Here is a 13,429-nt window from a genome sequence, read left to right as displayed (position 1 = left end):
ACAGTTGGCCACAACTACATACGATTCTATAAACCCCTGCCAAAGAGAGGGGGTCCCATTTTTTTATTTTTTCTAAACATGCTCCCCCAATTAATCAGGCAGAAGTTTAAAACGTATGTAACATGTTGTCCATCATTTTGTAGGTTCTTGTATTAAAACAATGTACAACAACTGCAGTTGGCAGCTACCATCTTAAAGGCATTCGTCTCTCTATCAATGAGAGGGGAATGCCTTTTCTAAGATGTTTGCAGTGACATATGTGTGGATCACCTGAAAGCAGGGAGACAACCCATTTTTTTCTTCAGAACTTTTTTATTTATATCCAATAGTATGTGGATAATGTTGATAAAACTTTGGATGAGTTCATTATAGGGCAGCCCTAATTTTTGCCATATCTTATTATCGTTTACATTTCATGAAACAGTTCCTCAAAACAGCACTGGTTGACATAGTTTGTTGACACATTTTGAAAATGGTGTGGCAAAACATGGCTCTACATTTTGGGTTTATACAAACTGTTGGTAGCTACAAATTTCAGAGGTGTTTTTCTGGTTGACAGAAATTGCTTGGCAGAGATTTCATTTGAGTGGGTTTGTCTGATGTTCTGTGGTTGTAGCGTGAAGAGTTCATGACACATGCCCAAAAGCCAAGATGAAAAGGGAAGGAAGAATTGCTCTTCTACTGAGTTATTATGAACCATGCATTGAGGGAATGTGGCAAAGATGAATTAACAGCAGTAAATTTGCACTATGTGTTGTACCACACTTCTCTGCTCTGGCTTGGAAAACCACATTCAAAGGCAAAAGTGTCATATTAAGATAAGAACAAAAGATTCTTGTTTTTCCCTCCCCCAGCTTCTTAAAAAGAGAGTGAAAGAGGGTACTACATACCTAATAACATTTCAGCAAATTCTTATGTAGGTAATAGCTCAACTTGAGGACAAAATTGCCCAAGGCAGCTGCCATAATATATTGCAAGGGTGCCCAAACTCCAGCCCAGGGGCCAGTTGAGGCCCTCAGGGACTCCCAATCCGGCACTCAGGGAGCCCCCAGTCTCAAGTGAGCCTCTGGTCCTCCGGAGACTTGCTGGAGCCCATGCTGGCCCGATGCAACCACTCTCAGTGTGAGGGTGACTATTCGACCTCTTATGTGAGCTGGGAGCTCCCTCCATTACTTGCTGTTTCATGTCTGTGATGCAGCAGTGGCAGTGAAGGAAAGGCTGGTCTTGCTTTGTGCAAGACCTTCATTCATTCATATAAGTTCCATCTCTAATATATTCATTTATGTAAATTTATTCAAATTTTAAATGTAAATTAATTCTTTTTTTCCCAGCACCCAACACAGCGTCAGAGAGATGATGTGGCCCTCCTGTCAAAATGTTTGGACACGCCTGATATATTGTAAGGCACGGGATGATGTATGATGAAAAACAAAAACGTATTTGCTTCAGTACATTTGGTTTCAATTGACTTAGGTGTGGCTAAGAGTTAAACTGAACTTGGTGTTAAACAAGTTATAGTCTTCTTTTTTAAGAAATAGCCATGGAATCTCCCTAACCTGGATTGGGACCATAATGCATGGGAAGGGAGCTTAACCTTTCCCCCATGCCATGCCCCAGTGAAAACAGCCTCCTCAGCTGCTCCACCTTGGGAGGAAGCTGGAATTGGTGCCACCAGCAGCTTCTCTCCTGGGCCAAACAGCAGCTTTGGCAGGGTGATTTTTGTCAGCATTACAGTATAAAAGGGTTAAACGTCCCTCCCTATGTGCTGTGGTTCTGAGCCCAATCAGGCTCCCTGCAGCTGCTTTTTATTAACATAACTAGTCCAGCTTCCTGCACAGTGGCCCACCAGATGCCTCAGGGAGCATACAAGTCAAGAAGATACCTGCATCCTGGTGTCCTCCCTTGCATCTGGCATTCTGAGGTAGCATTCTATTTTTTAAGGTAGAATGATGTTGATATTTACCATTAAACATTTATGCTGCTATTTTTCATTTTGTTAAACATCAGGTCTGGTTTGTACTAACACTGCACAGGATTGGAGACATAAAATTATGCAAGGGATAAATACAGTGGAGCTTTGCTCTTTAGCACAAGAGAACCAGGAGAATCCCCTAAGATTGTCTGGTGGGAGAGTTAGAACAGACAAAAAGCATTTCTTTACACAGTGTGTAATTAATCTGTGGAACTTGACACAGGATGTTGGGATGGCACCTGGCCTGCATGGCTTTAAAACGGAAGTGGATAGGTTTATAAATGTAAAGTCCATCACAGGGTACAAACCATGATGTCTATATGCAACCTCCAGGTTTTACAGGTAGCCTTTCTCTGGATGCCAGACACAAGGGAGTGGCAACAGGATACAGGTTTCTGGTTTTGTATGCTCCCAGAGGCATCTGACAGGACATTTTGAGATACAGCAAGTTGGACTAGATGGGCCCTTGGCCTAATTCAGCAGAGCTCTTCTTATGTTCTTAAGACTCTTAATAGCACAATCCTATGCATGTCTACTCAAAAGTCCCATTGTGTTCCATGGAGCTTACTCCCAGGAAAGTTTGTTTAGGATTGCAGCCTAAGTCCCATAAACCACAATTCACAAAGAATCTGCTGCTAAGAGCTCAACAATGCTTGGGTCTGGGCAAACTTTTTTCCTGAAAGGTTCACTATTCTGAAACATCTGATGGCCTTAGTAAAGCAGCTCTCAGTCCTACTTGGACTTTGAGACTGCAGTAAATCTTTGCATGGGGGGGGGATGCCACCAACGCTGCAGTGACTGTGACAGTGCCACAGATCAAGGGTTCGTAAATATGCCTTTGGGGTAGTGCTGGCTTCCTGAGGGATTCGGAGGACTCACAGTCCCCTCTGTGGAACACCTTGCTTCAAACCGATGTATTCAGCTATCAAGACCCGTTTCTGGGTTGTGATCACAAAAGTGGATTGCAAAAGGTTTTATTTCCCCTTCACTCCGCCTTCTCCTGGATAATCTCCCCTTCTCCTTAGAAGCTAACATATCTCCACCTATGTACTATTTCTTCCTAGTCTCTTTCCCCTTTCTCCATTTTGTTTGTCCATGTTTCTCCTGTTTCAGAGTTATTCTATTTTGCAGTCTACTTGGCAATTGAGAGATTGCACATTCTCTTGTTTTTCCTTCCTCCTTATTTATCCCCACAATAAATATGACTGTTTCACCTACGTCTTTGTTTCTTGTCCTTAGTAAATGCCTGTTCTCACTTGGATGTGTCACGAGCCACTGGCCATGGTCCCTACACACTTGTTTGTTCTCCCATGTGTGCATGTCATAACACACATTGTAGAGCACACCTGGTAATATGTACTGTTCAGGCCATGATCCTGTGTATATACTTGAAAGCAGGTCCTATTTAGTCAAATTGAATTTATTTCAAAGTAAGTGTTCTTAGGAGTGCAGTCTCAAAACTCAGTTATGTTCCTTGTTTTTATTGGCCGAGATTCAGGTTTGTGTTGTGCATTTTTCTATGCCAATAAAGGTTGCTGAATTGGCTGAATTGATTGTTGTGCATTTCAAGCAGAGCAGGCTGTTCCTCTAGAAACAGCTCTGCTGGATTTCACTTTCGTTTCACATTCCCCAAAGCAAAGTTTCATTTCTCTTTCTCTGTGTATGTCTCCTCCCATCTTTTACTGCTCATTCCCTGTTCATTTGATGCCAACTTTCCCTACTGATTTCCTGTAAAACATAATGATCCCTTTCCTTTCCCCATTCAAAAAATATTATTTTAACATTTTTATAGGTCCTGCTGGACCTCTCGGCGGCTTTCGATACCATCAACCATGGTATCCTTCTGGGCCGATTGGCCGAGTTGGGAGCTGGAGGCACTGTTTCGCGGTGGTTCCGCTCCTACTTGGAGGGTCGGTCCCAGATGGTGGTGCTGGGGGATGCCTGTTCGACACCCTGGCCTTTGAGGTGCGGGGTGCCGCAGGGTTCAGTTCTGTCCCCCATGCTATTTAATATCTACATGAAACCGCTGGGAGAGGTCATCCAGGGGTTTGGAGTGAGGTGCCATCAATATGCTGATGACACCCAGCTCTCTCTCTTTTCCTCCAGACTCCAGGATGGTGGTTGAGGGCCTGGAGCGCTGTCTGGAAGCAGTGAGGATCTGGATGGGGGCTAACAAGCTGAAATTAAATCCGCATAAGACAGAGGCTCTCCTGGTTCGGAAATCCTTGATGCAGGTGCTAGATTATCGGCTTGCTCTGAATGGGGTTGCACTCCCTCTGAAGGAGCAGGTTTGCAGCTTGGGGGTCCTCCTGGACTCGCAGCTGCTCCTGGATTCCCAGGTGGCGGCTGTGGCTAGGGGGGCCTTTGCTCAGCTTCGGCTGGTGCGCCAGCTGCAGCCGTACTTGGATCATGCAGACCTGGCCACGGTGATCCATGCCATGGTGACATCGAGGTTAGATTATTATAACGCGCTCTATGTGGGGCTGCCCATGAAGACGGTTCGGAAACTGCAATTAGTGCAGAATGCGGCAGCCCGTGTGGTCACTGGAGGTAGGCGGTTTGACTCTGTCAGTTCGCTTCTCCGGGGGCTACATTGGCTGCCCACTCGTTTCCGGGCCCAATTCAAGGTGCTGGTTTTGACCTTTAAAGCCCTATACTGCTCTGGGCCAGGATATCTTAGAGACTGCCTACTCCCGTACAATCCAGCTCGCCCTCTCAGGTCATCAGAGAAGGCCTTTTTACAAGTGCCGCCACCCAAGGAAGTCCAGGGGGGCGGCTGCAAGAAATAGGGCCTTCTCGGTAGTGGCACCAACATTATGGAACTCCCTTCCCCTTGACTTGAGAATGGCTCCCTCTCTTGAGAGTTTCCAGCGAGACCTGAAGACACTGCTGTTTATACAAGCCTTCTGATTGTTTGGCCTTCTTAACATTTTTTACACATCTTGTAGTTTTTACAGGCCTGATTCCTCTGTGACTTGCTCTTTTGTGCTCTTTTTATTCTGTCTTTTAATCTGACTACTGTTTTTATGGTCTCTGTTAATGTGTTTTTAATGTGTTTTTTATCTGCTATTTGTGCTAATTTATGTTTTTAAATCTGTTTTTTACATGTTGTTAGCCGCCCTGAGTCCCTTTCAGGGAGAAGGGCGGGATACAAATAAAGTTTATTATTATTATTATATTATTTTATCCCAGCATCCCTCCAAAAAGCTCACAGTGGGATACAAGTTTCTCCCTGCTTTTATCCTCAAAAGTTAGAGGTGGTTAAGAGATGGTGATTGGCCCCAGCTAATCCAGTGTGGATCCTATTCCTATATTAGATCCAGCGTATAGGCATGAGCTAGGATGGAAGCAAGATAAGCAGGCACAATCATGTCTCCCCCCACATATAAGCTGTACACAGTTGGTTCCGTGAGTACCATCTAACTACAGGATGCAGCACGTCCCTTTCACACAGATATGTCAGTGCTGAAAAATTGGTTAGGATTTGGGCCTTAGGCAAATGTAGACTGTCAGGTCTCTGGCAGTAGATTTTGGTCTATTGTTAAAGTACAGCAAATAGCCTGTTTAATTTATTATTAGACTGATACTATAACAGAGGCATGCTATTTGGGATATTCTGTCTCAAGCACCAAAATGGCATGGGCCACCTCTGGTTACTGATTTGCAGTCATTACATTAGGAGATCATTTGACTTTAAAAATGCTTTCAAATACATAACATTTCTGCAAGTGAAGCACCACTTTCTAATTACATGATACATTTCTGTTTTGCCTATATATACATACAGTATTGTGAACCATTTGCTTTAGAAAGCAAGATATTGGTTGTAAGGTGTTCTGCATGTCCATTGGATTGTACCTATACACATTGTTCTGAAGAAGCATGCTAATCTATGCACTTAATTAGGGAATAAATCTCATTGGATTATGAGACGGGCAGCCCAATCCTATACTCAGTGCCACTGCCAGGTGCACCAGTGCCAAAATGGCTACTGCTGGGTACAGTGTTCCAGAGGTCTCCTTGGGGGAAGGGGGTTTTTGTCCCCCCCTCCCTAGAGAAAAGCCCCAAGCAGTGCAATGGGACTTCTCAAGTCTGCTCTGGCTATTTTGCAAGTGCAGACTCGAGAACCTCCATGTTGAGCTTTGCAGCCCAACTCAGAAGATAGCAGGGCTCTGCCAGTCCCACCCCCCTCCTGCCCTGGTTCCTCTCTCTGCCCCGCCCTACCCCCACCCCAAAAGTCCTTAAAGCCACCCAGAGCTCTTCTCTTGCTCCCAATGGTATATGTCCAGCACTGTACCCAGTGCCAACTGGCATTTGGCCAACGCCAGTACTTCCTCCTCTAGGGGTGTTGCAGAAGCGCCTTACGGTACCTTTGCAACACCCAGCACAAGCACGAGCTCAGCAGGCGCTGACGGGCCATAGGATTGGTCCCCAAGGCTGCAATCTTGCATGTCCTTACATGGGAGCAATGGAGGTTACTTCTGAGTAAGCACAAATAGAATTGCACTGAAACAGACTGACAGCCCGATCCTATGCATGTCTACTCAGAAGTAAGTCCCATTAGAGTCAATAGGGCTTACTCCCAGGAAAGTGTGCAGAGGATTGCTGTCTGACCCCAATCCTATGCACGTCTACTCAGAAGTAAGTCCCACCAGAGTCAATGGGGCTTACTCCCAGGAAAGTGTGGATAGGATTGGGCTGAGGCCGCAATCCTATGCACACACTTACCTGGGAGCAAGCCCCGTTGACTATAATGGGACTTACTTCTGAGTAGACCTGCCTGGGATTGGGCTCTGAGTAAAGTGCACAGCACCATATCCTAAGTGCAAGTCGCTTTGCAGGGACTGAGAGCCCAAGCCAAGGCAGGTCTACTCAGAAGCAAGTGCTATTGTGTTCAATGGGGCTTACTCCCAGGTCAGTGTGGATAGGCGTAAGCCCCATTGAATAGGATGGATATACAAGGACTGCCAAGTCCTTCGGCAACTCCAGCTCCCTCTAGGACCCGGCGGGAACCCACCACGCCAAGCGGCGGCTCGCGACGCGAACGTTACAGGCGTGACGCAACGGGTGAACCCGTACTCTGATTGGCTGTCGCGGGGCGTTCCGCTTCCATCCCGCCTTTCATGAACACTCCCACCGTGTGGTGGCTGCGTCGGCTGAAGCGAGGCTTATTCGTGACCTGCGCGCGCTCAAGTCGCCTAGCTCCCCCCTCGCGGGCCCTCACGCGTTCCCTCAGCAGCCGCCATTTTCTTCAGTTGCCAGAGGCGGCGCGCGCGTTCCTCCCCCCGAGCGCGTCCTCCTGAGGCGGGGCGTGAGGGGAAGAGCGATGAGGAGCTGCTGCTCCTGACGGCGGCGCGCCCCTCCCCGCCCTCCGAGGATGCTGAAGATGAAGCTGCCGGTGAAGCAGCAGCAGCAGCCTCCGCCGCGCAAGGCGACGGGCACCGAGGAGGCGGCGCGGGAGGACGAGGCGGCGACCGTTGGAATGGCGCTGAGTGAGCGCGGCGGCAGCCCCCCGCGGCTGGTGCGCTGCCTGTGCGGCTGCTCGAGCGGCGGCGCGCGCGAGGCCGTGTACGAGTGGTTCGGCCTGGCGCTGGGCTCGGCGCAGCGGCTGGAGTTCGCGGTGGGGCTGCTCGACCTGCTCAACCCGCTGGAGCTGCGCTTCCTGGGCTCCTGCCTGGAGGAGCTCGCCCGCAAGGACTACCACTGCCTGCGCGACTCCGAGGCCAGGGCCAACGGCGCGGGGGCGGACGCCACCCCGGCAGCGAGCAACGCCAGCCCGCAGCAGTTCCTCCTGGGCGCGCCGCCGCCGCCTCCCGCCTCGCCCCCCGGCGCCGCCGCGGCACCCCCTCCCGCGCCGCTCCCCCCTCTGGGCGGCAGCGACTTCCGCGACCCCGCCGTGCGCTCCAAGCTCATCGTCTACTTGGCGCTGCTAGGCTCGGAGAACCGCGAGGCCGCCAGCCGTCTCCACCGCCTGCTGCCGCAGGTGGACTCCGTCTTGCAGAGCTGCCGGCCCCTCGGCCCCCTGCGGCCCGCGGACGACGTCGGGGGAGGGGGAGAGGCGGCGGTGAACGGCGCCGGCGTGGAGGAGGGCCTGGGGCTGGTGGCGCAGGAGGAGCTGCTGCTGCTTTTCACGATGGCCTCGCTGCACCCTGCCTTCTCCTTCCACCAGCGGGTCACTCTCACGGAGCACTTGGAACGGCTGCGGAGGGCCCTCTGCCGGGACGTGGAGGAGACGGACGGGTTCGCCTGTCACGGGAGCCGGGTAAGGACGTCCATCCTCGCGCGTTGAGAGCCCTCCTCCGTCGCCGCCTCCGGGGAGAGCTCGCTGGCTGTCCTTGCTGGGCTCAGACGTCGCGAATGAAATCCTCGCGCCCTGGTCCCTTTCACTCTCGCGTCTGCATTAGGCTCCAAGAACTGACACCTCAGTCCTATGCATGTCTACTCAGGAGTAAGTCTCGTTAGTCAGTGGGGCTTACTCCTTGGGTAGGGTGGATAGGATTGGGCTGTTTTTCTTGTGACTTCAAAGTAATCAGAGAAAGGGCCAGCATTGCAACACCTCCTCTTAATTAAGCCATTTCTACCCATCGTTGCATATACACAATAGCGATCAAATGTGTACACCTGTGGGTTGGGCCAAAATGCCTAAACCAGTGGTTCTTGCACATAGGCCTCGTCATATGATGTTCAGGTGGATGCTAGTTTTTTTTCTAGCTATCCTGACTAATATACATTGTTTAGTCTGGGGCATAAACTTGTCTAACCTTTTTTAGGTTACATTAAAATTTGTAGTCATCCTGCATCTTATGACAATGAATAATTCTGTATCAAGTACTTGCTAATTGGGATGATCAGAGTTCTGACACTATGAGAAAAGGTAGAAAACCTCTCTCTGCATCATTGTTTTCTAAAAACTTCTATGGGGTCCTTGCTGAGTTGAAACATAAGCATTTTGTTTCTTGTAGTGGAAATTTTTGCAGGAAAGTTGAAAACTAACTTGCTTTAATTGTATTTCCCTGCCACATAAAGAATTGTATAATTAGCTGTAAGAACTATATTGTGTGTATATAGAAATATGTTTAATTGAGAATAAATATGAAAAGATGTTGAAGAGAAAACGTGTTTGCTCACTATACTAATCTTGAATTTGGTGGTGCAGCAACCATGATTGCTGAACATGTTCTGAAAGGGATAGTTGCCTGTCACCTACGATGGTGAACTACAGGCCTAAACCAACCCATGGCTGACTACTGGTAAGTTCATAAGCAGGTTCCTTTTGGGAGATAACAGGTGCACTGATCCTTCTCACCATCTGATTAATTTCCCTAAGCATATGGGGAGATGAACTTGATAAACATGCTTCATAAATAGGATGATGTGCACCTAATTCATTGCTTATATAGCAATAAATTTAAGTTGCTAATTTAAGTTGCTTGTATAGCAACTCCCCTTACCACATTTTGCATTGTTCCAGAGGTCCCCAAACCCTCAGGGGTAACTTTCAAGAGCAATTTCAGTGCCCAAAGGGGGGAGGGGGCAGGGAAGGTGATGTGCACAAACACTTATGATAACAGCTCATTCATAAATGAAATATTCTAAGCTAAAGTCTTTGTTAATCACCTGTAAAGCTTGCCTGTTACTAGTTTTGTGATGAACTTGCAGTGACTCCATGTATTCTGGGAGCGCAGCAGGTAAAAACATATCTGTCTTGAAGCCTGGAAAACATGCTGCTGTGTTGCTTTGTTTAATAAACTTCAGTTTTGTTGCATATGAAAATATGAATTTATGATAGACAAAATGAACTTTTGGAATGTTATGTGCAACTTAACACACCATTTTACTTCTCTGACTGAAGATGCTTCAAGTAAACCCAATGTGTGCTACTTGAACTGCGCAGTTGCTCCTGCCCCCCCCCCCAGGAGCAAGTTACTACATTTGTGGTTGCTTAGCAGCATGCTTTCACCAGCTCCTATATACCTGCTGGTGGCTAGTGGTCAGCACGTTATCCTCTTTATATATAAGCCTCTGCTCTTCAGTCCCACTTGTGTGCTCAGCTTCACTATCTGCTTACAGTTGATAACCAAATGGATGAATATAATGCTTTTAGCTTCTCTGCATGTGGTGAGAAATTACTTCCATGTTTAGAAACAAGGAACATAGTAGTATTTATCAAATCATTCTAGATGCTTTAACATGACCAAATTTGATTAGAAATATTTGGTGTTTGAATCTGAGCTTTAAGATTGAAAATAAGGCCTGAATGTTTGAAATAAGTATTTTCTTTTTTTAATATACAATAAATGTGAATTTCAAAGGAGCAGCTGTAGCAAAAAGAGGCTCTTCACAACAGATAACACAATATTAAATATGCACATTACCACAATAACATACTCAAGGTGCTATAAGACTATGTAAATTTTAAATGATTGTAGTACTTGCAGCTGTTCAGCATATTTGATGCCAACCTAGAAACCTCCAGTTGCATGAGATTTCTATTATTTATTTCTTACAGTATGTGGGATGGTTTGTGGCTTCTCTTCACCAGCAGGTTGGTTATTCTTTTTTCAGTTATTGATTTTTTCAACCTACAGATGTAATTTAATTTTTTATTTTCTTTTTCCTCAATTTAGAACTTTTCCCATAACTGTATGCCAAGAACTGAGGATAGTTTGCTTGAACAAACAGCAGCACTTCATGATAAACTTATAGTGGCCTCCCACAGGCAACAGAAAGAAGGTAGGTATATTAAAAACAATTCACGTTTTGAGAAACTAAACACTTGGTAACAGCAACTATCTTTGTTGTTGTGTTTTCTGCTCACAGTTCAGTTGAAGGAATTCACAAACTCAGAGCACAGCTATTTGTGCTGATTCTGCTGCCTATGTGCATTTTTGTAAAAGCAGACTGGTCCTGGACCAACTAGTCGTAGCACTTAATGTAAAATATTAGAAGTGGAAGTTTGTGTGCTCACTCCCCATATCACCTGTGGATCACGAATCCTTTCCGTAGTTTTATCCACAGTGAAGCATGACAGTGGCTCACTATTTGTGGTTAGTCCTAGGGTTCCTGCTTCATAAACACCTGAAAATTTTGGTTAGGTTTAATATTGATGTGTATGTAACTCTTGTCTGTGTTTAATGTTGCTGTGAAGAAGTTACTTCCAAAAGGGGGAGATGGTAGGGTAAAAGGTGCAATTGAGACCACTTCTCACTTTAGCTTTATGTTGGGATGCAGTAGATATTTTTGACTTCAGGATGATGGTAAATGTCAACAGAGTAGAGATTTACAGTTTCCTTATAAGAAAGCAGTATGAAGAGAAATCTGAGGGTAGCAGGTGTCATTATTATTGACTTTCTTAATGAGCATTGGCCTAATGACAATTGGTTTAATTGCTATAATCTTTAATTACAACTAATAAAATCGAAATGCTATTCTACAGATCTTGCGCATGAAGATGTAAATTACTCCTAAGTAAGGAGATGTCTCTTAATAAACATGTCTTAAGCACAAAGCACCCAACAGTGCTTTCCTTTTTTTTTTTTTAAAGTAAGATTATACCCTATCTGGTTGCAGGGAGGTTGCAAGAAGACTCTTTTGCTCCCCCCAAACATATAAGGTGTAGTCTTACTTTTAAAAATGGAAATCATTGTTGGGTGCTTTATACTTAGCAAGTAAGGCATGTTTCTTAACACACACTTATGCTCTTATTACAGTTGTGATCAACCTGTTCGTTTCTTGAATCTTTACAGTGGTACTCTGTGTCACTGTATGTATAAATGCTTAAAGTGAGAGAAATTTGCTCTTTAATCCATGAAACAATCTTCTGGTAGTTCAATATGTAACCTAGTCCAGGGGTCAGCAACCTGCGGTTCTGGAGCCGCGTGTGGCTCTTTCAGCCGACTGCTGTGGCTCCCTCCGGAGTCCAAGCACTGCCGTGCTCCCCAGGAAGGGGCGCGTGGGAAGCTGCCGGTCCCTCAGCTGGGCAGGGAGAGCACGCAACCCTGGAGGCTCCCAGGAGTAAGGTGAGGCGCGTGCTGCCCACTTGGGGAGTTTGGCGCCGGTGGAGAGCCTCTCCCTGCAGGCGGCGGCAGCGGGGGGGGGCGCCTGGAGAGCCGGCTCGCTCCCTGCACAGCGGTACCAGAGCATGCAGCCTGTGCTGCGAGGGGGTTACAGTGGATGAAGCTTACTCCCAGGAAAGGGAGCCTGCTCCTGTGCATGTCTACTCAGTTGTAAGCCCCATTACAGAGGATGAGGCTTACTCCCAGGAAAGGGTGCCTGGGATTGCAGCCTTGGAGCCTGCTCCTGTGCGTGTCTACTCAGTTGTAAGGCCCATTACAGCGGATGAGGCTTACTCCCAGGAAAGGGTGCCTGGGGTTGCAGCCTTAGAGCCTGTTCAAGGCCAAGTGCAAGGACAGGTGAGTGGGAGCCCACGCCCTGCAGGTCTGTTCACGAGTAGTCCCTGGGCTACTCCCAGGAATGTGTAGAGGGCTGTAGCCTCAGCCCTATCCTGTGCAGGTCTACGCACAAGTAAGCCCCGCTGTAGTCAGTGGGGCTTCCTCCCAGGAAGGTATGGAGGGCTGCAGCCTCAGCCCCCTCCTATACAGGTCTACTCACAAGTAGTCAGTGAGGCTTCCTCCCAGGAAAGTGTGGCAAGGACTGCAACCTGAGAGCTCCAACCAACTTGTCTGCTCAGAAGTCCCATTGTAGTCAATGGGGCTTACTCCCAGCATAGTGTGGAGAGGGTTGCAGCCTGAGTGAGGGAGGACAGGCAGGCAGGGCAGACACTGGCCTGTGGCTGTACCCCCACCTTCCCCCCCCCAGCTCTGGCATCTTCTTTTCACCACCTCTGGAGTCTGTGTCATTTTTTCCTTCCAGCAGGGTACCTCTGGAAGGTGGGGGGAGTTTCTTTAGTATCCATGTAAGATAAGCAGATGTCATAACCGCCATAGAGGACCAGGCATCTGAAAACACAGGACAAGAATGAGTAATGCTCTTTACTCAGCGTGTGGTTGGTCTGTGGAACTCCTTGCCACAGAATGTGGTGATGGCGTCTGGCCTGGATGCCTTTAAAAGGGGATTGGACAAGTTTCTGGAGGAAAAATTCATTACGGGTTACAAGCCATGATGTGTATGTGCAACCTCCTGATTTTAGAAATGGGCTATGTCAGAATGACAGATGCAGGGGAGGGCACCAGGATGCAGGTCTCTTGTTATCTGGTGTGCTTCCTGGGGCATTTGGTGGGCCGCTGTGAGATACAGGAAGCTAGACTAGATGGGCCTATGGCCTGATCCAGTGGGGCTGTTCTTATGTTGTTAAGAATGTATGACAAAACTAACTAAAAGCTACAAGAGGGGGCTACATTATAAAAATTGGACCTATAAGAGCATAAAGGTAAAAAAAACTATATATGCAGTGTTATCTTCATTTTAGATGTCAAAAGGGTTTTGTGGCTGCAGAGG

General features: G+C 47.3%; 1 protein-coding gene across 1 annotated transcript in view; it reads left to right on the top strand.

The window, feature by feature from the left end:
* Positions 1 to 7,334: 7,334 nt before the first annotated feature.
* The window catches only part of ZCCHC2 (zinc finger CCHC-type containing 2), a 33,293-nt gene continuing 27,198 nt past the window's right edge, over positions 7,335 to 13,429 (top strand). The window contains 4 exon segments of the mRNA XM_066625799.1: positions 7,335 to 8,192; positions 8,195 to 8,256; positions 9,082 to 9,088; positions 10,600 to 10,705. Of these exon segments, the coding sequence (XP_066481896.1) occupies positions 7,350 to 8,192; positions 8,195 to 8,256; positions 9,082 to 9,088; positions 10,600 to 10,705 (1,018 nt within the window). The 5' untranslated portion in view covers positions 7,335 to 7,349.

This window comes from Tiliqua scincoides, chromosome 4 (genome assembly GCF_035046505.1).
Source record: "Tiliqua scincoides isolate rTilSci1 chromosome 4, rTilSci1.hap2, whole genome shotgun sequence".
NCBI lineage: Eukaryota > Metazoa > Chordata > Lepidosauria > Squamata > Scincidae > Tiliqua > Tiliqua scincoides.
This window is presented reverse-complemented; position numbering and strand designations above follow the sequence as displayed.